The sequence below is a fragment of the Dama dama genome, chromosome 8 (assembly GCF_033118175.1).
Source record: "Dama dama isolate Ldn47 chromosome 8, ASM3311817v1, whole genome shotgun sequence".
Lineage (NCBI taxonomy): Eukaryota > Metazoa > Chordata > Mammalia > Artiodactyla > Cervidae > Dama > Dama dama.
Window position 1 is genome coordinate 43,589,422 of NC_083688.1, and position 26,552 is coordinate 43,615,973.

Consider the following 26,552-nt stretch of genomic DNA (forward strand, 5'->3'; position numbering starts at 1 on the left):
CCATTTATATAAATTCTAGAAAGTGAAAACCAGTCTATAGGGACAGAAAGCAGATTGGTTTGGAAATGAGAGAGACTGATGTTAGAGGCCGGAGGCAGAAGAATCGTTTGGGAAAGATGAAATGTTTGTCTTGACTGTGGTGTTTCGTGAGTATAGACAGGTGTCAGAACTTACCTAGTAGATCTTGAGTTCTCATCACAAGAAAAAAAAGTAATGATGTGTGCTAACTGATGTTAACTGTGGTAACCATTTTGCAATATGTATCACGTTGTTATAGGGTACCTTTTAAACTAATTACAATGTTATATGTCAATTATATCTCCAGAAAACTAGAAGCTGCCCCTTCAAATCATAGCAATATTTAATGTTTCTATAGAAGAAAATTGATGGTTGAATAATTTTATATTCTACCAAATAATTATAGATAATTAAAATCTAAGGAAAAGTGAAGTTGATTGCATTAAAATCATTATAGAAAAATAGCAATATTTAACACTTAAAGATAATTTATCTAATTGTACAATTTAAATAGGTGTAATTTATTATAAGGCTGTTTAAAAAGCTTAACAAAGTTAAGTTATATTAACAAAGTTAAGATATATTAATACAAATAAAGTGTTTAAAACAGTGCTGGCATTTGCTAAAAACAGGAACCAAGGAAAAAAAAAAAAAAAGAACCCACCACCACCACCACAACAAAACCCCCAAAACCTAAAAAACCCTGACTCATGATCCCTCTACCTACATACAACTACAGCAAATATTTTGGTGTATATACTTTCATGCATAAATAGTAAATATATACTCATATTTTAATAAGTTAATGAAATAATACATGTAATTCAAATCTACTTTTATGTTATTAGAATCTCCCATATCATTAAATATTATAAAAATGATTTTAATACCACCATGACATTGCATCATATGGATACCATAATTGACTTAACCAAATATATAACTTTTAAAATTCAAGTTGTTTTGAATTTTTATAACTAAAATGTACTTTATATAGCATATGCTTATAAGGAATGTTTCTGTTTACCAAAGGACTTGATTCTCTGTCCACATCTATTACTATTGAAGAATGTACAGTCTTAAGGGTAAAATGTCTATTGCTGAATTGTTTCCCAGAAAATTTGTACCAATTTACATGCCAAAGAAATGGTCATTCATTCCTTCATTTATCCCATGTTAATTAAATACCTGCTACATGATGGTCATTATATTAGGTGCTGGGAATATAGTGGTGAGTAGGATGGATACACACCCTGGTCTCAGGAAGCTTAAATTTTAGTGGGGAAGATGGATACTAGCACAAAGTAAAACAAAGAAAAATGAAATAATTTAAAAAGTTAAAAAAAACTTTTTGAAAGGAAGACTCTAATATTCAATCCCCTCTCTCTTTGAGCAGTAGATTCTTGCATGAATTAATTGATTTTTCCTCAATTTTGTTTATTTAAAGATATCATAACTTCAAAGAGCCTCTTGATGAAAGTGAAAGAGGAGAGTGAAAAAGTTGGCTTAAAACTCAACATTTAGAAAACTAAGATCATGGCATCCAGTCCCATCACTTCATGGCAAATAGATGGGGAAACAATGGAAACAGTGAAAGACTTTATTGTTTTGGGCTCCAAAATCACTGCAAATGGTGACTGCATCCATTAAATTAGAAGTTACTTGCTCCTTGGAAGAAAAGCTATGATCAACATAGCATATTAAAAAGCAAAGTTATTACTTTGCCAACAAAGGTCCGTGTAGTCAAAGCTATGGTTTTTTCAGTAGTCATGTATACACGTGAGAGTTGGACCATAAAGAGAGCTGAGCGCTAAATAATTGATACTTTTGAACTGCGGTGTTGGAGAAGATTCTTGAGAGTCCCTTGGACTTCAAGGAGATCCAACCATTCCATCCTAAAGGAGATCAGCCCTGGGTGTTCATTGGAAGGACTGATGCTGAAGCTGAAACTCCTGTAGTTTGGCTACCTGATATGAAGAACTGACTCTTGGAAAAGACCCTGATGCTGGGAAAGATTGAAGGCAGGAGGAAAAGGGGATGGCAGAGGATGAGATGGTTGGATGGCATCACTGACTCAGTGGACATGAGTTTGAGTAAGCTCTAAGAGCTGGTGATGGACAGGGAAGCTTGGTGTGCTGCAGTCCATGGGGTTGCAAAGAGTTGGACACAACTGAGCAACTGAACTGGTAACTTCAAAAAAAGATTTGAAAAGAAAAAATTTGCCTGTTATCCCACCGGCATTCTTCCTTTAATACTAGTAATTGTTTACTCATTTTTCAGTGTTCAGTGGTGTCCACACTGCCATGCAGAAGAACTTGGGTTCCTTTCTGCTATTCCAAAATATTAAGGATGGCATCTACTGTCTCATCAACCTCCAGACTTTGCAGTGGGGACAAAATTGTCAAGGTATGAGGTTGCTGAAGAAACTGGAAAGGTTGATTGGGCTGGTAGCTGGAATTTATTTTGTCTTGGATAACATGTAAATATTAATAGAGAATGGGAACTGATTTAAGAATTTTTGTGATTAAGAAGAATTCTGTGAGGGTTTCTTTCCCTAACTTCGAGGGTTCAGTAAAATCTGTCTCATGGAACGGATTTCACTGCTCTTAACCAGTTTTGAAATTTGGGACAGAGCACTATATGACCAGCAGAGGGCGCGTTTGTATTGACCAAAAGCTGAGGTTTTTACAACTGGTGTGATTTCCTGGTTTTGATTAGACGCAGAAGAGCTGCCGAGAAGAGCTATCCCACGTCCAAGGTCAGGGGCGGCGGCTGGAGGAGCTACCCCACGTCCAAGGTCAGGGGCGGCGGCTGGAGGAGCTACCCCACGTCCCAAGGTCAAGGGCGGCGGCTGCGCTTTGCTGGAGCAGCCGTGAAGATATACCCCAGGTCCAAGGTAAGAGAAACCCGAGTAAGACGGTAGGCACTGAGAGGGCGTCAGAAGGCAGATAGACGGAAACCACAATCACAGACAACTAGCCAATCTGATCACATGGACCACAGCCTGTTTAACTCAATGAAACTAAGCCATGCCCTGTGGGGCCACCCAAAACGGACGGGTCATGGTGGAGAGGTCTGACAGAACGTGGTCCACTGGAGAAGGAAATGGCAAACCACTTCAGTATTCTTGCCTTGAGAACCCCATGACCAGCATGAAAAGGCAAAAAGATAGGACACTGAAAGATGAACTCCCCAGGTCGGTAGGTGCCCAATATGCTACTGGAGATCAGTGGAGAAATAACTCCAGAAAGAATGAAGGGATGCAGCCAAAGCAAAAACAACACCCAGTTGTGGATGTGACTGGTGATAGAAGCACGGTTTGATGCTGTAAAGAGCAATATTGCATAGGAACCTAGAATATTTGGTCCATGAATCAAGGCAATTTGGAAGTGGTCAAACGAGATGGCAAGAGTGAACATCAACATTCTAGGAATCAGCGAAATAAGATGCACTGGAATGGGTGAATTTAACTCAGATGACCATTATATCTACTACTGTGGGCAGGAATCCTTTAGAAGAAATGGAGTAGCCATCATTGTCAACAAAAGAGTCCGAAATGCAGTACTTGGATGCAATCTCAAAAATGACAGAATGATCTCTGTTCATTTCCAAGGCAAACCATTCAATATCATGGTAATCCAAGTCTATGCCCCGACCAGTAACGCTGAAGAAGTTGAAATTGAACAGTTCTATGAAGACCTACAAGACCTTCTAGAACTAACATCCAAAAAAGATATCCTTTTCATTATAGGGGACTGGAATGCAAAAGTAGGAAGTCAAGAAACACCTGGAGTAACAGGCAAATTTGACCTTGGAGTACAGAATGAAGCAGGGCAAAGGCTACTAGAGTTCTGCCAAGAGAATGCACTGGTCATAGCAAACACCCTCTTCCAACAACACAAGAGAAGACTCTACACATGGACATCACCAGATGGTCGACACCGAAATCAGATTGATTATATTCTTTGCAGCCAAAGATGGAGAAGCTCTATACAGTCAGCAAAAACATGACCGGGAGTTGACTGTGGCTCAGATCATGACCTCCTTATTGCCAAATTCAGACTGAAATTGAAGAAAGTGGAGAAAACCACTAGACCATTCAGGTATGACCTAAATCAAATCCCTTATGACTATACAGTGGAAGTGAGAAATAGATTTAAGGGACTAGATCTGACAGACAGAGTGCCTGTTGAACTATGGATGGAGGTTCATGACACTGTACAGGAGACAGGAATCAAGACCATCCCCAAGAAAAAGGAATGCAAAAAAGCAAAATGGCTGCCTGAGGAGGCCTTACAAATAGATGTGAAAACAAGGGAAGTGAAAAGCAAAGGAGAAAAGGAAAGATATACCCATTTGAATGCAGAGTTCTAAAGGATAGCAAGGAGAGATAACAAAGCCTTCCTCAGTGAACAATGCAAAGAAATAGAGGAAAACAATAGGATGGGAAAGACTAGAGATCTCTTCAAGATAATTAGAGATAGCAAGGGAACATTTCATGCTAAGATGGGCTCAATAAAGGACAAAAATGGTAGGGACCTAACAGAAGCAGAAGATATTAAGAAGAGGTGGCAAGAATACACAGAAGAACTGTACAAAAAAGATCTTCACTACCCAGATAAACATGATGGTGTGATCACTCACCTAGAGCCTGGAATGTGAAATCAAGTGGGCCTTAGGAAGCATCACTATGAACAAAGCTAGTGGAGGTGATGGAATTCCAGTTGAGCTATTTCAAATCCTGAAAGAAGATGCTGTGAAAGTGCTGCACTCAATATACCAGCAAATTTGGAAGACTCGGTAGTGGCCATAGGACTGGAAAAGGTCAGTTTTCATTCCAATCCCAAAGAAAGGCAGTGCCAAAAAATACTCAAACTACTGCACAATTGCACTCATTTCACACGCTAGTGAAGTAATGCTCAAAATTCTCCAAGCCAGGCTTCAGCAACATGTGAACCGTGAACTTCCAGATGTCCAAGCTGGTTTTAGAAAAGGCAGAGGAACCAGAGATCAAATTGCCAACATCCACTGGATCATCGAAAAAGCAAGAGAGTTCCAGAAAAACATCTGTTTCTGTTTTATTGACTATGCCAAAACCTTTGACTGTGTGGCTCACAATAAACTGTGGAAAACTCTGAAAGAGATGGGAATACCAGACCACCTGACCTGTCTCTTGAGAAAACTGTATGCAGGTCAGGAAGCAACAATTATAACTGGACATGGAACAACAGACTGGTTCCAAATAGGAAAAGGAGTGTGTCAAGGCTATATATTGTCACCCTGCTTATTTAACTTATATGCAGAGTACATCATGAGAAACGCTGGGCTGGAGGAAGCACAAGCTGGAATTAAGATTGCCAGAAGAAATATCAACAACCTCAGATATGAAGATGACACCACCCTTATAAACAAAGCAAAGAAGAAGTAAAGAGCCTCTTGAAAGTGAAAGAGGAGAGTGAAAAAGTTGGCTGAAAGCTCAGCGTTCAGAAAACTAAGATCATGGCATCCAGTCCCATCACTTCATGGCAAATAGATAGGGAAACAGTGGAAACAGTGGCTGACTTTATTTTCTGGGCTCTAAAATCACCGCAGATGGTGATTGCAGCCATGAAATTAAAAGATGCTTACTCCTTGGAAGGGAAGTTATGACCAACCTAGACAGCATATTAAAAGGCAGAGACATTACTTTGTCAGCAAAGGTCCATCTAGTCAAGGCTATGGTTTTTCCAGTGGTCATGTATGGATGTGAGAGTTGGACTATAAAGAAAGCTGAGCACTGAAGAATTGATGCTTTTGAACTGTGGTGTTGGAGAAGACTCTTGAGAGTCCCTTGGACTGCAAGGAGATCCAACCAGTCCATCCTAAAGGAGATTAGTCATTGGAGGGACTGATGCAGAAGCTGAAACTCCAATACTTTGGCCACCTGATACGAAGAGTTGACTCAGAAAAGATCCTGATGCTGGGAAAGTTTGAGGGCAGGAGGAGAGGGGGACGACAGAGGATGAGATGGTTGGATGGCATCACCGACTCAATGGACATGGGTTTGGGTGGACTCCAGGAGTTGGTGATGGACAGGGAGGCCTGGCATGCTGCGGTTCATGGGGTCGCAAAGAGTCAGACACGACTAAGCGACTGAACTGAACTGAACTGAAATCCTTTCGCTGGGATGTGGAGGGTGTTTTGTTTCTCTAGTAAAACAACCTTACATTTAGGAAGTATTGGAATAAACCAAGTCATTACTTTGACTAAAAACCTACAATTTTAACTGTTTTTTAAAAAAATCTAAAATAACAGAGCATAGAAAACTACTCTGTAATGATTACCCATGTACTTACCACCTACCTTTGTGAAATCTTAACATTTTGCCATATTTGATGCACATTTTTTCTGAAGAGATAAAACAATTCAGATATCATCTAAGACTGTATTGTATCACATAAAATCCTGTTTCCCTCACTTTTTCCCCAGAGGGGAGTCACTAAGTTATGTCCAACTCTTTGTGACCCCAAAGACTATAGCCTGCCAGGCTCCTCTGTCCGTGGGATTATCCTGGCAGGAATACTGGAGTCAGTTGCCATTTCCTTCTCCAGGGGGGTCTTCCGGACCCAGTGATTGAACCCCCATCTCCTGCATTATAGGTGGATTCTTTACCACTGAACTACCATGGAAGCCCTTAAATTTGGTATTTATCAACTGACTGGGTTCAGAATATGCTACCCCCAAAACACTGCACCTTGGCATATTGACTACTTTAAGCTGAAGGAATCTGAGAAAGGGGAGTGCAGATTATCAGGCCTGCTACTCGTGTTAAGAGGTAGGTTCTATGGGGTTGGCCAAAATGTTTGTTTGGGTTTTTCTGTAAGATGTTATGGAAAAACTCAAATGAACCTTTTGGCCAACTCAATACCTGGAGGAAGGGAGCACCCGTGTCTCTGAAGACAGAGGGACTCTGAGAGGAACACAAACAAGCCTTGGTCTCTTTCCCCCGCTTGATTACCCGGTGCACTTACCCCTTTGTCCTATCACATTTTCCCACAGCTTTCCACTCTTCATCAAACCTACTTAAAAAAATGCTCAGGCTTAACTATTTCTTCGGGTCCTTATTTCTTTATAAAACCTCCCATGTGACATAAGTCAAGTGAGGTCGCTCAGTCGTGTCTGACTCTTTGTGACCCCATGGACTGTAGCCCACCAGGCTCCTTGGTCCATGGGATTTTCCAGGTGTGAATACTGGAGTGGATTGCCGTTTCCTTCTCCAGGGGATCTTCCCGACCCAGGGATCAAAGCCGGGTCTCCCACATTTTAGGCAGACAACTTTACCGTCTGAGTTACCGGGGAAGCCCAAATAAAACCTCCCATGTGACATAAAGCTTAGATCAAATAAATATGTGTGCTTTTTTCTTATTAGTCTGTCTTTATCATTTTAGATTGCAGGCCCAGCCAGGGCCTCAAAGAGAGTAGAAGAAAAGTTTGTCCTCTCCTACACAGGTCTCTCCCAGGTAGCTCAGTGGTAGAGAGTCTGCCTGCCACTGCAGGAGTCACAGGAGATGTGGGTTCAATCCCTGGGTTGAGAAGATTCCCTGGAGGAGGAAATGGCAACCCACTCCAGTATTCCTGCCTAGAGAATCCCATGGACTGAGGAACCTGGGGGGCCCCAGTCCATGGGGTGGCAAAGAGTTGGACATGCTGATTGCACACACTAATAGACCTAGATTTTAACAACCAGTAGAGCTACACTGGATAGTACTGGTGTATTGACTACAAGTGAGACCTAGGGACTGATTGACACACTCCTTATGTTTATTTTTATATCTTTACCACATATAAATGCACTTATAAACAACAGATGATGTTATCTTACATATTAAAACTTTGTATCAATAGTATTATATCACTTATGCAACCTGCTTTATTTTGCTTATCATTTTCTCTTTGATATTGTTATTGCTGTTTAGTCACTAAGTCATGTTCCACTGTTTTATGACCCCGTGGACTGTAGCCCGCCAGGCTCCTCTGTCCATGGGATTTCCCAGGAAAGAATACTGGAATGTATTGCCATTTCCTTCTCCAGGGGATCTTCCCAAACCAGGGATTGAAGCTGGTTCTTCTGCTTGGTAGGTGGATTCTTTACTTCTGAGCTACCTGAGAAGTCCATGTTTTTGAGATTAGTCCCTGTTAATACACATAGTAAAGAAAGCTGAGCGCCAAAGAATATATGCTTTTGAACTGTGGTGTTGGAGAAGACTCTTGAGAGTCCCTTGGACATCAAGGAGATCCAACCAGTCCATCCTAGAGGAGATCAGTCCTGGGTGTTCATTGGAAAGACTGATGTTGAATCAGAAACTCCAATACTTTGGCCACCTGATGCGAAGAGCTGACTCATTTGAAAAGACCCTGATGCTGGGAAAGATTGATGGCAGGAGGAAAAGGGGACGACAGAGGATGAGATGGCTGGATGGCATCACCGACTCAATGGACGTGAGTTTGAGTGGACTCTAGGAGCTGGTGATGGACAGGGAGGCCTGGCGTGCTGCGATTCATGGGGTCGCAAAGAGTCAGACACGACTGAGTGACTGAACTGAACTGAACTGAACACACATAGTTTCCATTCATTTATTTTAAGCTGCTGTACCTTATTCCATTGTATATGTGCGTGCTATGTCACTTCAGTTGTGTCTGATTCTGTGTGACCTGATGGACTCTAGCCTACCAGGCTCCTCTGTCCATGGGATTCTCCAGGCAAGATTACTGGAGTGGTTGCCATGCTCTTCTCCAGGGGATTTTCCTAGCCCAGGGGTCGAACCCGGATCTCTTATGTCTCCTGCATAGATAGGTGGGTTCTTTATTATTCATGTCTCCTTGGAAGCCCTATTCCATTGTATGATGTTACTTGCTCAGTTGTGTCCAACTCTTTGTGACCCCAGGCTTCTCTGTCCATGGAATTTTCCAGGCAAGAATACTGGTGTGGGTTGCCATTCCCTTCTTTAGGGGATCTTCCTGACCCAGGGATAGAAGCTCGGTCTCCTGCATTGCAGGCAGATTCTTTACTGTCTGAGCCACAAAGAAGCCCATTCCATTGTATAGACCTACTGCAATTTATTTATCCATTTTGCTGTTGATGGCTGTTTTATTTACAGTTTTTTTTTTTTTTTTGGTGATTACAAACACTGCTGCAATGAACCTTCTTGAGTGAGTAACTGTTATATGTGAGTTTCTCTAAGGTATATCTAGGAATGGACTTGGATTGCAGAGTATATGCATCTTCATTTTATTCAGTTCAGTTCAGTCACTCAGTTGTGTCCGACTCTTTGTGACCCCATGGACTGAAGCATGCCAGGCTTCCCTGTCCATCACCAACTCCTGGAGCTTGCTCAAACTCATGTCCATCGAGTTGGTGATGCCATCCAACCATCTCATCCTGTGTCCATCCATTCAATTTATTGGGTATTATTGGGTATTTCCAAATTGCTCTGAGTTTCTAAAACTCCATACCTTTATCAATAGTGAGTATTTAGAGACTTAAAATCTTTTTGCTAATCTGATTTATATGAGATGATATCTCATTTTGTTTTAATTTGAATTTTCTTGATTAGCAATTTTGACTAATAAATAAATGGTTACCTATTTAGGTTCCCCCCTAAAAAAAACAATAAACAAAAAAACCACAGCAACCCATTTTTCATTTGGGTTCATTGTCTTTTTCATTCTCTATTAGTAGCAGTTTTTGGTGCATTTGGGGTACTAACACTTTGTTGGTTAAATGCATTACAGATATTGTCTTCTGTATTTGTTTTTTAAACTGTAACTTGTCAAAAACTTTAATTCTAATATAATTGGGTTTGTCAATAATTTTCTTTTTGGTTTGTATTTTGAATCATGTGTAAGAAAATTTTCCCTTTCTTGAATTCATAAAGATATTTTTGTATATTTTCTTCTCAAGGCTTAAGAATTTTGCTTTTCACATTTAGATCCTGAATACATCTGATACTTTGTGAAGTAAGGGTTAAAAATTGGATAACCAGTTATCTCAAAATTATATAGTGAATAATAGTTTGTGCTTTCCCCACTGTTTTATAATACTTTTCCACATATTATTTCTATATATGGGTGCATTTATTTCTAGATTCTTTATTCTGTCTGTCCCTAAGTCAACATCATACAACCTTAAAGTAATTTTTGATATTTGACTGGGCAAACTCTTCCTCTTTGCTTTTCTTCAAAATTGTATTGGCTATTTTTGGCCCTTCTTTATGAATTTTGGGATCTACTTCCACCAGAAACCCTACTGGGGATTTTTTAAAATGGAGTTTCATTGAATTAATAGATACATTTAGGGAGAACTGTCACCTTCAAATCTATGAATATTATATATAGCATTATGCAGAATGTTATATTTATTCAGGCCTGCTGCTGCTAAGTCACTTCAGTCGTGTCCGACTCTGTGCGACCCCATAGACGGCAGCCCACCAGGCTCCCCTGTCCCTGGGATTCTCCAGGCAAGAACACTGGAGTGGGTTGCCATTTCTTTCTTCAATGCATGAAAGTGAAAAGTAAAAGTGAAGTCACTCAGTCGTGTCTGACTCTTAGCGACCCCATGGACTGAAGCCTATCAGGCTCCTCCGTCCATGGGATTTTCCAGGCAAAAGAGTACTGGAGTGGGGTGCCATTGCCTTCTCCCTATTCAGGCCTACTTTTAGCTAAGTTAATAAAATTTATAATTTCTTCATGGAAGTCTAATACTTTTTTTAGAATTATTGATTTATTGCTAGGATATATACATGTATGTATTCTATATACATAGGATATATACAATATTTTATAATAATTATATATGTATATTAATATAAAATACATACATACTCTATATGTCTTAAAATTACATTTATCCTGCCTTCATATATAATCAGTACCACTAGACAACTAAACAGTAGAAGGAACAAAAATTCTGGTAGGAGTTTCCCAAGTAATACATGAAGAAAGTATGGTAGGATTTCAGTATTACTGTTTCATAACCTCTAATGAATTACTGGGTCTGCAGCTGCTAGCATCGTGAAGAGACCAGCAAACATCATGCCTCCCAAGGGAAGAACAAGGACACAATACCCTCCTCCGTAAAGTTGTCTTATCAAATGGAAGAACCAAACCTGAGTCTGATCCAGTCTCTAGAGCTAAGTACTCATTTACAGAAAATACAGAAGACAGAGAAACATGGAAAACTATACCATGAGAATACAACCAGCAAAATCTAGATTGTGGGAAACTCTGCAGGGAAAGTGACCCAATTTCCTAAAAGTGAACTAAACGAGGGAGTGAAAAAAATAAATGAGGAAAACCTATAAAGCCATATGTCAACCAAAAAAAGTCATATTAACCACCCACAAACAAAATCAAAAACAATTATAACAATTCTGGGACAATTGGGATGTTGAAAAAATTGATTGGATATCCAATTATATTAAAGAATAGTTCTAATTTTCAGATACAACAGTGGTATTATGGTTATGTCAAAAGTCTTTTCTTGTCTTTCAGAGATATGCACTCACATGTATATATATAAAAATGGTATGAGCCTGGAACTGGTTTCAAATACTATGGAGGGAAAGAAGGGATTGGGAATACGGGTGAACAGTGTTGGCCTGGAGATGGGTACATGAGACTCACTGTCCTGTCCATCTTTGTGTATGTTTGAGGTTTTCTGTAATAAGAATTATTTTTAAATTGCATTATAAACTGTAATTTATTTTGCAAACACTAATTTTTCCCACAATCGATTTTTGTATATTAATATATAGTTAGGGAAAGATTGAGGGCGGGAAGAGAAGAGGGTGACAGAGGATAAGATGGTGGGATGGCATCATCGGCTCAGTGGACGTAAGTTTGAGCAAACTCAGATATTGAAGGGCAGGGAGGCTTGATGTGCTGCAGGCCACGGGCCGCAAGGAGTCAGACACAACTTAAGACTGAACAACTGTATTTAGTAATCTTGTTGAATTTTGTTTGTCTTTTAATAGCTTGTCTATAGAGGCCTTCAGATTTTTTACCTAAGTAGTACTATTGTCTGAGAATAATGGCAGTGTCATTTCCTTCTTTCTATCCTCTTCTGTTTCCTTTATTTCGCTTTCTCTACTGGTACAATGGTGAAAGAGAAGCAGTGATAGAGGGTGTCCTTATCCTGGTCTTGCCTCTAATGAGGCTGCTTCAGAAGTTCTACCATTCAAGTGTGGTGTAAACCACTCTTTAACAAAACCAGGTATTCCTCTTTCATTCCTAGTTTGATCATTTAAAGTCATGAATGGGTGAATTTTATAAATTGATTTTTCCTTTTGCATCTATTGAGACGGTCCTAAGTACAGACACAGATTTTTGAGTGTTAGACCATTTTTAGTTCCTGGGGTAAACTGAATTCAGTTGTGGTAGGTTTGGATACACATTTACGAGTGAGACTGGTCTATAAATTTTCTTTCTTATGCGGTTCTTGTCTCTAGTTTCAACTTCTTTTTGGTTTTGATGAATTTGGGTGTCAAGTTAGAAGTAAGCTTTACTTCCTGGGAGGTGAAGAGAATTTTCAGGATCAAGGGGCAACAGCTGTATTCTGGGATTCTGGGGGGTTTCCATCCTGGGCTGAGTGGAGTGAGCCAGAAACGGTCGGAGGCATCACTTCCCACTATAGAGGAGAACGCTGAAATCCTTTGCAGAAGGAAAAATAAAGTCCTTTGCAGAAAGAAAAATAGAGTGTGTAGGTCATCTAGGCTGCTGAGAGCTAGCAGACTATGCTGAACCCAGTGCCAGGCAGCCTGCAGACCAAGGCAGAGCAATGCTGGAAGTGAGGAGCCGAGACCCGCGTTGCGAGGCGGCCCTTTTGCCGTGGGTACCACCTTCCAGGCCATGATGCTGGCACAGGAGCAGTGCCTCACCTCCTGGGCACGTCCTTCTGGTCTCCCTATTTTGTCCCCAGCTTTAAGAGAAACTTTGCGTCACTGGCTGCTTCACTTCTTGGCACAGGTTGGGTAGTCATTATTCTTGTTCCTTTTGGAGCTGTTTATTCCTGGAGTTGGGAACTGCTCCTGAGGAAACGCCTTCAAAACCAAACTGAGTTGATCTAAACTAAACGAATCACCTAGGGACACTGAGTTGAGACAGACTCGGGTTACCTCAGTTTTCATTATTAGCCATGGTTTTACATGATTCTCTTGGCTTTTAGACCTCAAGTTCCTTTTACCTACAATAGAGATTCTAAATAATCTCCAAGTTTCATGCTGGCTTTAAAAAAAAAATGCTGCCGTAATTTTGTGGTGTTTCTCCAACCTTGTAATTATTCGCTAATCAGAAACACAAGGATGGCTTTTGCTGCTTTTAAAGAGCCAGGGGCTTGGAGTATAGAAACCTGGGTTCACGGCTCAGCTCCTTTATTTACGGGCTGTGTGACCGTGGGCTAGGTACCTAACCTCTCAGCCTCATTTGCCTCCTCTGTGAAACAGGGATAAAGCACCTTATCTCATACAGGTTATGGTGAGGATAGAATGAGATAAAAGTACCAAAAGAAAAAAAAGCACCTTGGAAAGGGATCTGCTTCAGAGTAAGTGTCAAACACTCCTTCCCTTCTCTCTACCCAAGTGACGATGTTCCGAAAGCTAGCCAAAAGATAAACTTTATAAATGGCAACGTTTATACTGTTTGGCTGGCATTTCCGGGTGTTGCCCATTTGCCTGCCTCCCACCTTCTTGAGTCTGAGTCAGCCTGTTGGGCAGATTTTGAGACCGTCTGGCTCTGAGGGTGTTCACCCAGGCCTGGGATCCGCAGGCGGTCCTGGCAGGGAGAGACATCACACGCCACCGCTGGGAGAAGACAAAACCGACACAGGAGGCCCGGAGCACGGACACTCAGGGGCGAGGCGAGCCTGCAGTCCCGGCCGGCAGGTGGGGACGCCGGTGGGCGGCGCTGCAGGGTCCGGGAGCCGCCGGTGGGAGGCGGGGGCGGGGACCAGAGAAGCCGCCACCCACTGGGAGGCAGAGACAGCCACTGCTGGGCCCTTCTGTCCTCTCCTCCCTCTCCCCGATTTGCCACACTTTTTTTTTTTTCTCTTGAAAAACCTGCCTGAAGATTTTCTTCATTCCGATTTCTCCTGGGTGTGTGTGTGTGTGAAGCATTTCTTCTCCGTTTCCCCTTGACCTTTCTGCTTTCTCCCCGTCCACCTGCCGGCACTCCAGGGTCTGCAAACCTTCCTTTTGGTAGCTGTTGATCTCTACAGATGGAGTCTGCAGTCTTGCCTCTGCCCAGCTCTGTGAACAAGGACATGTTCCTTAACCTCGCTGTGCCTCAGTTTTCCCATCCGGCAAAATGAGAATAATAAGAGCTCCTTCCTTACAGGATTGTTATGACAGTTAAATGAAGCAGTTTGCAGAAAATGCTTAGTCTGATGCCTGGCACACAGTGAGGGTGAACTGCTGCCCCCGTCTCACTGGCTTCATCACAAATGGATGAATGCATTCTGGGTTCAGTAAACTCCGTCCAGCATGTCTGGCATCACCTCCTCCAGGCAGCCCTCCCTGACCTGTCCCCGTCTCTCCCATGCTCGTCTGCACCAGTTGTCCCTCCTGTGCTCTCTTGGAGTGCTAATACACTGAAGACACAGATGGTCTGAACCATGTCTGGCTCCTCTATCAGAGTGGGTGTTCCATAAAGAGAGTGTGTTATCCAGTTACGGAGGGCCTGGCAATTAGCAGGGCATCAGCAAATGGTTGCTAAGTAAATGAAGGAAATTCCCATTTGTGTAGTGAGTGCTTGAAGACTCAAGAAGGCCCAAATCTGGGGTCTGAGCCCTGGAGCTTCTCGGTGGTAACAATGAGACTTCCGCTCTTCGCCTTAACAGAAACAATCCCAAGATCACCGAGTCACAGGAGATGAGCAGTAGAGATTGAAAGGTCAGCCTTGTTATTTCCTGATGAGGGAGGAAGTCAAAGCCTAGAAGCCAGCAGGTTCCTGGCTGCCTCACGCTGGTGCAGGAGGACCGTGGTGAAGCCAGTATTCCCATCCTTGACCCGCTGGGCTCTCACTCACTGGCTGCTGTGGCTGAGCCTGAGGTCCTTGTGCGGCGCGGGAGCTGCTGGGCTCCTTCCAGACTCTCTCGGGCAGGGCCCACCCGAGGTTGACTGGGCGGCAGAGCTTTCTGTGTTGAATGGCAGTTGGCTTTCCCTGGGAGCGGGTGTGGTGGAAAGAGCTTGGGAAGGAGGTCCAGCCCCAGTCCTGGCTCTGCTGCTTATCACTTATCACCAGCCCCGGTGACTCACAGATGCAGAGAGGGTGAGGGTGGGACATGGAGCCTGAGAGATTATCCAGCCCCCCGCCTTGGTTTAAGGGAAAGGAATCTACCGCTCAGAGAAGTGATGTTGTCTAGGCTCTGGGGCCTAATCAAAGGCAGAACTGGTAACTGAACCCATATCTTTCGAATCTGAAACTCGTTCCTCACTGAGGCTATTCCAGGGTTTCTGAAATAATAATGGGCATACGAAGCACTTGAAGACCCTGTTAAGGCACAGGTAGGCCTGGGAGGAGACCCCAGATTCTGCCCAGATTTCCAACAAGTCCCAGGTGGACTTTAATCCTAAAGGAAATCAACCCTGAATATTCATTGGAAGGACTGATGCTGAAACTGAAGTTCCAATAATTTGGCCACCTGAATCGAAGATCCGACTCATTAGAAAAGACCCTGATGCTGGGAAAGATTGAAGATAGGAGGAGAAGGGGATGACAGAGGATGAGATGGGTGGCTCAATGGACTCAATGGATGGATCACTGACTCGATGGACACGAGTTTGAGCAAGCTCCGGGAGACGGTGAAGGACAGGGAAACCTGTTGTGCTGCAGTCCATGGGGCTGCAAAGACAGGACTGAGCTACTGAACCACAGCAAGGTCTGGGAGAAGACCCCAAATTCTGCCCAGATTTCAAACAAGTCCCAGGTTCTAGCTAGAAAGGGTCTAGGCCAGTGATTCTCACAAAAACCAGGGCTAGACAGGCCAGCTCCACTATGATGTAACTGCTTAGTGCACTAGCCATTAGTTAGGCCAGACTGCTGGGTTAATGAGGGCATGCCAGCTATAGGGCCCTTCACACGGGAGCCAGTGGGGCCAGGTCCCCCTCACCGGCTCATCCTCATTGGTCACCCCTATTGGCTGCTTCTGGGTCCTCAGCGTGGATGCAGGTCCTGACTGGTGGCCGTGGGTAAGTGCAGCCCTTCTGGAGGACTTGGACCTTACTAACCCCTGCAGGCACTGTTCCTTCACAGCAAGTATGCCAAGCCCAAAGTTGAGTCTTCCCTATAAGCTCTTAAGGGTAGGAACCTTGGTTTGTCATCTCTGAATCTCCCAAATGCTCAGGCACCTGTTCCTCCAGTCACTGGGCTGATGCGTCTATGAAACATCTGCTAGGCCTGGCTAAATCATGCACATCCTTGCCTTCAAGAAACACACCTAATGTGTGGGCTATAACGTGGTACTTAGCGGTTGCCCAATAAGTATGTCGGAGAAGGCAATGGCAACCCACTCCAGTGTTTTTGCCTGGAGAATCCCAGGGACAGAGGAGCCTGGTGGGCTGCCGTCTATGGGGTCACACAGAGTTGGACACGACTGAAGTGACTTAGCAGCAGCAGCAATAAGTATGTGTGAAATTGGATTAGACTTCAGTGCTCTGGGGGAAGTGGCAGCGTCATCAAATGATAGAGAGGGCGATGGAGAGCAGCTGGTGTTGGCCGCTCCCTAATAAGGGGCTCATTTTCAAAGAAGGGAGTCTGGCTCCTTCGGCAGTTCCTACCGGGGCTGGTGGAAGCGAGAGCACTGAAGCCTCACTGAAGTCTTTGCACTTTTGAAAGTTATCAGGCAAATTCTCAAAAGCATCATAATTTTCAGCGTTCCCTTTGATGCTGTAAAGACCAATGGGAAACAGGGATACACAAGCTCCTCTTCTTAAGCCAGTCACAGAGGGGGTGGTTAAAACATGTATGGTGTCTGCAGCAGAGAGAGAAATGGAACTTCCCTGGCGGTCCAGGGACTGGGACTCTGAGATTCTAAAGCAGGGGCATGGGTTTGATCCCTGGTCGGGAAACTAGGATTCCACATGACATGTGGCATGGCCAAAAAAAAAAAGGAAGAGAGAAATGGCCCACCATGGTGACTCTGAGTCCATGAGGTAGGGAAGTGGTAGCATCTGCCAGACAGAGCCATCTACCCACCTTGGCAGAGATGCTAAGTCCCACCTAATGTCCATTCTGCCCTGTGTTTGGGTGGCAGATCCCCTCACATTTTAGCTTGACGCATGAACACACAGCAAGATATTTCATTCCCCAACCTCACTTGTAGCCAGGTGAGCCAGCGGGATATGAGCAGAGGTGGAACAGGTGCAATTCCTGAATTAGGCTCTTACAAGGCAGCTGGGCCTTTCCCTCCCTTGCCCTGCAGGGTGAGGGGGAAGCTGAGCCAGCTCTGACCAGGCAGACAGGGGTGACAGCGAATGGAGTGCCAGAGAGATGAGAAGAGAGAGCCTGGGTCCCTGGATCACACTGTGGAGCGGAGATGTCCCACCCCCTGCCTGCCAGCTCGGACCCTGCCCTGAGAGAGAAATAAACCTCCCCTCTTGTTTGAAGTCACTTTATCTTTGTCTTTGTTAGAACCAACATCCTAACTACTGCACGTCTGTCTCTTGTGTGACAGAGCAATGATGCTCTGAGCCTTTTTTCCTGGTAGAATAGAAATGTTTGGTCTCTAAGGCTTTCTGCCAGATCTGCCTTTTGTCTCCCACCCTGTATTGTTTCAGGCTAGTCACTGGGGACCCCTGCACGGGTTCCCAGATCTGTCAAAGCTCCTGAGACTATTTTAAGGTCTGCCACATTCCGAGGGGTTCTGTCACTACTGCAACATGACCTCATTCAGACTGGGTCTGCTACCTGGCCCTGGACCTCAGCAGAAGAAGGACTCTCACAGAGGACTCAGTCAGTCCCTGAGAGCCAGCAACCCCAGCCTGCCTCCCTGCAAATGAGACAGATTTGGAAAGTAAATCATTATGTTACATCATGTTAAACCGAGAACAAGTCCTTCCTGATAGGGCTACTAAAATAAGGTATTTAAGAAGTAGACTAGTATCTAACCTTCAGTGAGTACTACTATCTGTGTGCGGGCATTCTTGCAAGCACACTATGTGTATTAACTCCTGTATGTTACAACCACCCCTCAAAAGAAGTACTATTAGTACCCCCATTTTACAGATGAAGAGAAAAGATACCCAGAGAAGTTCAGTAACTTACTCAAGGCTGCACAGTTAGTAAGTGGTGGAACCAGGATTGAACCCAGGGACTCAGATTTGATAATTGGTGCTCTTTTTCCTTTTGGCTGTACTGTGAGACTTGCAGGATCCTAGTTCCCTGACCAGGAATTGAACCCATGCCCATGGCCCACAGCCCACGGTTCCAACTGCTGATTCCCAATAGATGCTCTTGACCACTGTGACGCTGCCTAAACAGAGCCCTCCAATGTTCTTACTCCCATTATGTCCAAAAGAACAGATTAAACTGAGTCTGTCAAATTCAGAGAGAGAAATCCTTGAAGCAAGGCCGAAGATCATAGTTCTGAAAGTGTGGGCTCTGGACCACTAGCCTCAGACTCACTGAGGAACTTAATAAAATTGTAAATGCTATGACCTCAGCCCAGATGTAGTGAGTCAGAAACTCTGGAGGCCCAGACATCTTTATTTTTACAAGTCTTCCAGGTGGTTCTGAGGCACACTGAAGTTTGATAGTGGTTGGCCTAGGAAATAAACAAGAATTGAGAGAAAAATGGAAATTTTGGACTTCCCTGGTGGTCCAGTGGATCAGACACTTCCTGCCTATGCAGGGGACACAGGTTTAATCCCTGGTCTGGGAAGATTCCACATGCAGAGGAGGGACTAAGCCCATGCACCACAACCTCTGAGCCCACGTTCTGCAATTCCTGAGGCCTGTATGCTCTAGGGCCCCAAAGTCACAACTATTGCGTCCCTGTGCTACTACTACTGAAGGTCTTGCTTTGCTACAAGAGCAGCCACCGCAATGAGAAGCCTGTGCACCGTAACTAGAGAAAGTCCACGCACAGGGGTGAAGACCCAGTGCAGCCAAAAAGAAAAAAAAAAGAATGGAAGTTTTATTCCTTCCTTGGACTTTGGGGGTGAGAAAGAGAGGTAGAAAGAAACATTCCATATTTAAAATAAGAGCTGTTTCCCAAGCCATCTCTGATTTGGGGGTTGCTGATTTGACCTGTCTTGTGAAAACTTGCATGCTGTGTTCTCAGCAAGTCCAAGACTCAGGGCATTCTCACTGGATGTGGCCCTGGCTCATTGCTTATAGTTAATCTTGCAGCTCACTACTTAATTTAGAGGAGAAAAAAATCCTGACAATTGTTGTAAGACCTATGAGGGGAAAACTGATCCTTAAATAGTTAAAAAAAAAATCCCTTGGCACTCCCTCCTTTTTTTCCCTTCAAAGATTTGAAATCCTTTTTGAACATTAGCATTTATCATTCGGGACAGGCAAATGCTTTCTTTAATTTTCTGTGGTGATATTTCACTGGGTTAAAGACTGTCTGGGTAACCTTTATAGAACTCAACCAGGGCCTGTCCCTCCCAGGAAATCTGTTTTGACTGACTTGGTCATTGCTTAGATTTGGCCATGTTCTGCACTGCATAAAACCTTCACTGCACTTGGCCAAGACTTTGGAGCCTCATCAGTGTTCACAATCTGGATATTCGATTTACGATATGGAAGATCTGAAGACCGGAACACATTTCCCTGGCTATTGTTACTCAGCTTTTAAAACGGAGGTGGCAGGAGACATAGGTCAGCAGAAACCTTGCTTAAAAGTTTGACTGAACACAGGGATCCGGCTACTGTAATATTTTATTGTCTGATATTCAGAAGCAATGAAAATTTTAAAAATGAGTATGAAAATTATAATGAATAGTAAATTTAATTTTGGGAGGGGAGTGTCATTTGAAAAAAAATAGCAAAAGATATAAACTAGAAAAAGATCAAGTTAGGGTGCAACCCTCAAATCCACCACTCGCACTTTTATCTCCAGTGAGCTCTATGGTCTCTCTCACCCTGTGGGGGTCCAGACAGGATAGAAAGAATCCTGCTGTCATTTCACAGACTGGTAAATGTGGCTGTGAGAGGGTACATGCTTATTCATTGAGATATCCAAGTTGAGATTCATATTCATTAAAGGGCTATGGTACATGAATTACTTCATTTATCCCTCATGCAAACTTACGACGGCAGGGCAGTACGGTTTTTTTTTTGTCCCCTGATGATTTTCCGGCCAAGCCATGCAGCATGTGGGATCTTAGATCCCCGACCAGAGATCAAACCCGCGCCCCCTGCAGTGGGAGCTGGGAGTCTTAACCACTGGACCTCCAGGGAAGTCCAAGCGCAGTCCTGTTTTCAGATGAAAACAGGATACTGAGGATACTGAGGTGGGGAGGTTAGGGCAGAAGTAGCCCATCTCCAGAGCCCAGGCTCTCCACTCATCTGCTCAGATCTGCTGCTGACCGGCTATCCAGAGAACCTTATGCGACTTACAGAAAGGTGTCCCGGGAGAAGGACCACATAGGGGAAGGAGCCTCCCCTGGGTAGATGCACCCAGGGGTGGAGCGCCTGGGACCAGGGCACAGGCGGGATTTCAGCCCCCTCTGGCTCCCTCTAGGGATTCCCTGGAATCCCTAGGAATCTAGGGATTCCCCTAGGCTCAGACAGTAAAGCGTCTGCCTGCAATGCGGGAGACCCGGGTTTGATCCCTGAGTTGGGAAGATCCCCTGGAGAAGGAAATGGTAACCCACTCCAGTACTCTTGCCTAGAAAATTCCATGGATGGGGGAGCCTGGTGGGCTACAGTCCGTGGGGTCGCAAAGAGTCGGACACGACTGAGCGACTTCACTTTCACCTTCTGGCTCCCTCTGCTGGACGCTTTTATACAGCAATCCACAAAAAGCAATTCTGTCTGGCGGACCCTGCATCCACTCCTTGAGAATGCAAGTGTTTCTCACACATCAGTTTACACTCCTGAGAGAAGCAATGAGGATAAAGACCACCTCTGTGGACCTGGGCCTAGCTAACTGAAGCATCCTGTAGCAAGCCCAGGTGCTCCCCCCCAGGGAAGAGCTTCGAGTTCAGGGTATCAGAATATGAGCTATGCCCCAAATCCTAGCTCTGGGCCCAATCTTTCCCAGAGTCATCATCATTATCAAATGCAGCATCGTTCTTGGAGGAAGTCACATTCAAACAGCTCTGGTCACCCAGAGTTCTGGGTGTCAGGGGCTGGGTCTCCAAAGATGCTGGTCTCCCTTTGTTGTAAGGTCGTCCCTCCAGACGGGGAATCTCAGGTCCCTCACCTGCATACCCAAGTCCTGGGGAAAGCAGGAGAAGCAGAGACAGATGTGCATGTGGGGTCTTTTTGTAATGCCCCAAAGTCTCCACTGCCTTCCATCAATCTGTAGCCACTGGCAGGAAATAAGTCTCTCAAGCCCATGTACATAAAAGCATGTTATTATCAGTTGGCTTTTGATGCATTAAGAGTGCATCAGAGTCTATACCCTGACTTCCAACCCATGACCTGACAGGAAATGGAATGGTCTTTCCTCATTAACATCTTTGAACAATGCACAGTTCATCCCACAATTCTCATAATCAGATATGATAAAACCCAACCCAACTGTCTCTACCTTGAGCGTCTGGATGATTTTCTCTGAGGAGTTCTCCAGCCTCTTCATGATCATCCATCTCTTCTCCACTTGCCTGTTAGTTAACAACAATGAAAGATACATAAGACACAATAAATGCAAGCACTCCTAGGGTCCATGCCCTTTGCTAAAAGGGAATCCAGTTTTCTTGGTGGTCTCTTCTCCTCCTTTGTCAGTTTATTTTAACTTAAGTGTCCAAGAAGACTGCTGCCAGGGTGAATGGCCCTGAAGAGCCAGGTGGGCTTAGCAGTGACCTTGACCACTGTCTTCATTCTTTGGGGAAGGCTTGTCTACCTGTCCAAGCTGTGCGCCATGCCTGGCACACTTGGGGAAAACAATGTCGCTGGTAAAGATCGACTGACAGAAGGCAGCGAGGTACCCACAGGGACTTGAGGGGGTTCCAGTGTGACGCTGCAGAGATGGGGCAAAGCGGAAAGGTTGGGGAGAAGTCAGACCCTCAGTACCTTGGTCTTTATCTTAAAAACAGATGGAAGGACTGAGGGATTGAAGTGGGGGAGCAAAAGGGTCAGGCTTGCAGGGTTTCTAGGACTGGATTTCTTATCACATGAAACCCTTTCTTCTTTCTCTGAGTGATACAAGCTGCTTGCAATCCCACTACCCAGAAATCTCTATAATGATGGTGCTCCACACTGGCTGCATCTTAGAATTATCTGTGGAACTTACAAAAAAAAATATTCCTAGGTGGTGGTTGTTCAGTCTCCAAGTCGTGTCTGATTCTGCAACCCCATGGACTGCAACACGCCAGGCTTCCCTGTCCCTCACCATCTCCCGGAGTTTGCCCAAGTTCATGTCTATTGAGTTGGTGATGCCATCCAACCATCTCATCCTCTGTCGTCCCCTTCTCCTCCTGCCTTTAATCTGTCCCGGCATCAGGGTCTTTTCCAATGAGTTTGCTCTTCCCAGCAGGTGGCCAAAGTATTGGAGTTTCAGCTTCAGCATCAGTCCTTCCAATGAATATTCAGGACTCATTTCCTTTAGGATTGAAGATTCCTAGGCCCTAACCTCAAACGTTAAAATCAGACTTTCTGGAGCTGGGGCATCTTTAAGGCTTCTTGGGTGATTCCAACATGCAGCCAGGATTGAGAACCGTTCTCTAGAGGACAGGAAGAGCAGTTCTTGAGTTGCCAAGGAAATGTGGCAGATAGAGTCAGTGACTCAAATAAAGCCCCCAGTGTTCTGTAAGGCCAGCTCTTGGCCTCTGTCACCTGAATCTGCTTAATACACAGCTTCACTTCAGCCATGGGGAAGGAATCTGAAGGCCCTAGAAGCCTCCCCCCCGGGATTCAAGTTCCTCACCCTTTAGCTGACAGTCAGTTTTCCACTTTATCCTCAAATACCCAAGCTGCTTTGAGAAGAGACGATTATCTGCTAATTTGTTTTGACATCCTCTGCTTGCTTGGTGGCTTTTTACCCTGTGTTTGTGGCTGCTAAGATATTCTGACTAAGAAAACCTACAGCAGGTAAGTAACTTTCCTTCTTTTGCATGTGTCCTTTTGGAGACAAAGCAGGTTTGGCCTGATGAGGTTAAAAAAGAAAAAAAATGCATCCCTGAATAAATGGAAAGGTTTTAAAAAAAAAAAAAACGATTACAGGAACCTGCCTCAGTCTTGTAAACTGATAAGTTAGAAGACTAGAAAAGAGATAAATTTTAAAAAATCCTGTTTATAAATCCTTTTAGTCTAACAGGAAATTGGATTAAGAGGGAAAAACAAGCTTCCTCTTTTGGAAGAATTTCAAAGCCCAGAAGAGTAAACCTTCAGTCTTAACAGCAAGCAGCTATGAGCTTTCAGGGGCAAGAAATACTCTTTTCCTTTCACATATGGAGAGGTGGAGACAGAATTGGGGATTTGAAAAGAATTTTCTGATGAGTCCCGGTTAGAAAAATAAATAGTTTTAATTTGAAATTCTTGGGGATTCCCTGGTGGTCCAGTGGTTAGGACTTCCTGTTTCTACTCTCAAGAGTGTGGGCTCAATCCTTGGTCTGGGAAGTAAGACCCCTCAAGTCATGTGGTGTGGCCTTAAGAGAAAAGTTCTGCCTGTTGCTTAGAAAGGTGTCAAAAACCTATCATTTCTTATATATATGTACACACATGTGAAAAGACACATCTGAGGTCATTCATTACAGCATATTGGAAACACTTACATGTCTCATCAATTGGGGATATATTAAGTAAATCATGGTTATTTACACAATGGAATACAATGCAACCAATAAAAAGCATCTCTTAATGAACTGAAGTAGAACTCCAAGATATATTAAGTAAAAAAATAAAAGTAAGACTGTAAGCAATGTGTATAATACATAATCTGCTAAGTCACTTCAGTAGTGACCGACTCTTTGTGATCCTATGGATCAGGCTCCTCTGTCCATAGGATTCTCCTGACAAGAATACTGGAGTGGGTTGCCATTTCCTCCTCCAATATAATATGTGAAAACATATATAAAATATGTCTCTACCCCAGGAAGGGTACACAGAAAACTAGCCAATAGTGGTGTCCGATGGGGAGGAAGCCCAGCTGGGAGACATACCCTTTTATAATTAAATATTTTAAACCTCCTGAATATATTTTGAATTCAAGATTTGAACTGAAAAAAATAAAACTAAATAAAATGCTGTCGCTTTTAATGAGTTAACAAAGGCAATGATTGAAACACAGGCAATAATGCTCGGTAAGTGAGCCAAACAAACCAGAGGACAGAAAATTCAGATTCCAGCTCGGTTATTCTGGCCAAGTCGTTCGCTCTTCATCTGTTCATCCAGCTTACGACTATATATTGAGTGTCTGTTGTGTGTAAGGGGCTGCGCTGGGCATTGGGGGCACGGAGCTGAAAAATCTGTGAGAAGCTCAGTAACTTGTTTCTCAGTAGAGAAACAAGAAATCTCACCGTTGCCAGGCAGTGTGATAAATGTAGTGATATGACAGGTTTCTGCAGGACCTCAGGGAGGTGAAGCTAAATTAGGCTGGCGAGGTTTGTTTACCAGTGGACGTGGTGCTAAGTCCTGCGGGGAAGGGGAGGCGGGCAGTTCCCGCAGAGCAAGGAGGCTGTGCTGTCGCCAGCCGGGACTGTCGGCGTGGTTTCAGGGCCCAGACAGTGGGGACCAGACTCTGGCCAGCCAGATCTTGCATATTGCAGTCCGGTGTTTTTTTTTAAAAAAATTTCGTTTGCTCTAATTTTCTATTTATAAAAGAAATACAATTTTTGATGCCAGGATTTAACCGGAAGGCCAATGGGGACGTGGTAGGAAATTTCAAGCAAACCAGTGGCATGACTGAGCTGTATTTAGAAAGAGAGCTGGCAACAGCGTGGTATTCTAGGGCTGGGGAGGGGTGCGGGTGAGTGGGGATGGCAACAAACACTTGGTAAACACAAACTGCAGCGCTAAAACCAGACAAGAGAGACAGTTGCCCAAGGGGTTGGGGTGCAGGCCCTGGACTCAGACCTTGTGCACCGAAGCTCGGATCCTACATCTCAGGCCTTACAGACCATGTGGGGTGCTTACTTTCTGAGCCTCAGTTTCTGCAACAGACAGGGGCTGGGCCAGGTGTCCTGAAGGTCCCAGCTGTTCTTGGAGAAGCTTCCACTGGCCCCGCCCTCTCCCCTCACACCCAGCCCCCTATCTGAGCATGGTACTTCTAGGCCCATGGCAGGCTTCCGGAGAGAACTGCAGGGTGGATGGGGGAGCAGGAGCCAGAGGTGGGGCTCCAGTTGGCTTCGTGCTGTATGACCGATCACAGCCTCTCCATCTGTGAAATGGGAGTGATGATACATTTTGTAGAGAGTTCTTGAAAAGTTAAATTAGGAAAATATATTTGGAAATTCTTTGTAACATATCATTTAACACATGCATCTACATGACCAATTTCAATGCCTCATTGATGCTGGAAGGAAATCAAGGTCTCATTTGTGAGTTTCAACTGCAAGGTCGTACAACTTTTCTCATGTATTAAAAAGATCTCACATTCAGTCTTCAATAAAGCAAATGGATTTATGAAAATCATAAGGTATCTTGCATTATTAAGATGAAAGTATTAAATCTCTGTTCCTCTTCCAGGTACTGAAAGCCTGAACAAAGATATACAATTAAATTCTTCTCAGGAACAGCACAGATAAACCTCATCAATAACAGGAATTGTGGGTTTAGTGGCTTTGAAAACTAGCTTCCTCTCCCGCCAGTTACATCACCCTTTCGTTCGCTCATCTCAGCAGTCCTCAGTTTCCTCATCTGCACAATGGTGAACTATACACTTCCCAGGAAGCGGGTGGGGGAAATTAAATAAAGTTTAATATGTGGGAGGCCTGCTCTTAGCAGGGATCAGTGAATATTTCTTTCTTTTTCCTTTGTGAATCAAAACCTTTATAGATGTGAACACTCTTTGAAAATTATTATTTCATCTAATTCTCGCCTGACCATTGAGAGGTAGGTAGGGAGGTTCCAGTATTATTATTTCCATGTTACTGAAGAGGCAGCTGAAGAGGAGTCTCACAAGCGTGACAAGGTTGCTCAGAGTCCGAGAACACCCAGGGCTTCCCAACCCCTGGTCAGATGCTTTAATATTGATGAGTCCACTTCTTTTTTTGGGGGAACTGTCACAGACTCAGTGCCCTGAATATTCTTGCTGGCAAAATTATTTTCAAGTGTCCTGCGGTCACCGCATCTGGAAAGCAGCTCGGGATTCCCCTGCAATTTGCAGGTTTCAGTGACTCTGGGCACCGGAATTTCCCTCCTCAGGGGCCCACTCCACCTCTGGACAACGT

The 26,552-nt window shown here is 44.0% G+C and overlaps 1 protein-coding gene across 1 annotated transcript in view; it reads right to left on the reverse strand.

Moving 5' to 3' along the window:
* Positions 1–26,552, reverse strand: part of KIAA2012 (KIAA2012 ortholog) — a 126,910-nt gene that overhangs the window by 22,742 nt on the left and 77,616 nt on the right. The window contains exon 14 of the mRNA XM_061148997.1: positions 21,755–21,827. Coding sequence (XP_061004980.1) covers positions 21,755–21,827 — 73 coding nt within the window. The remainder of the gene's footprint in view (positions 1–21,754; positions 21,828–26,552) is intronic.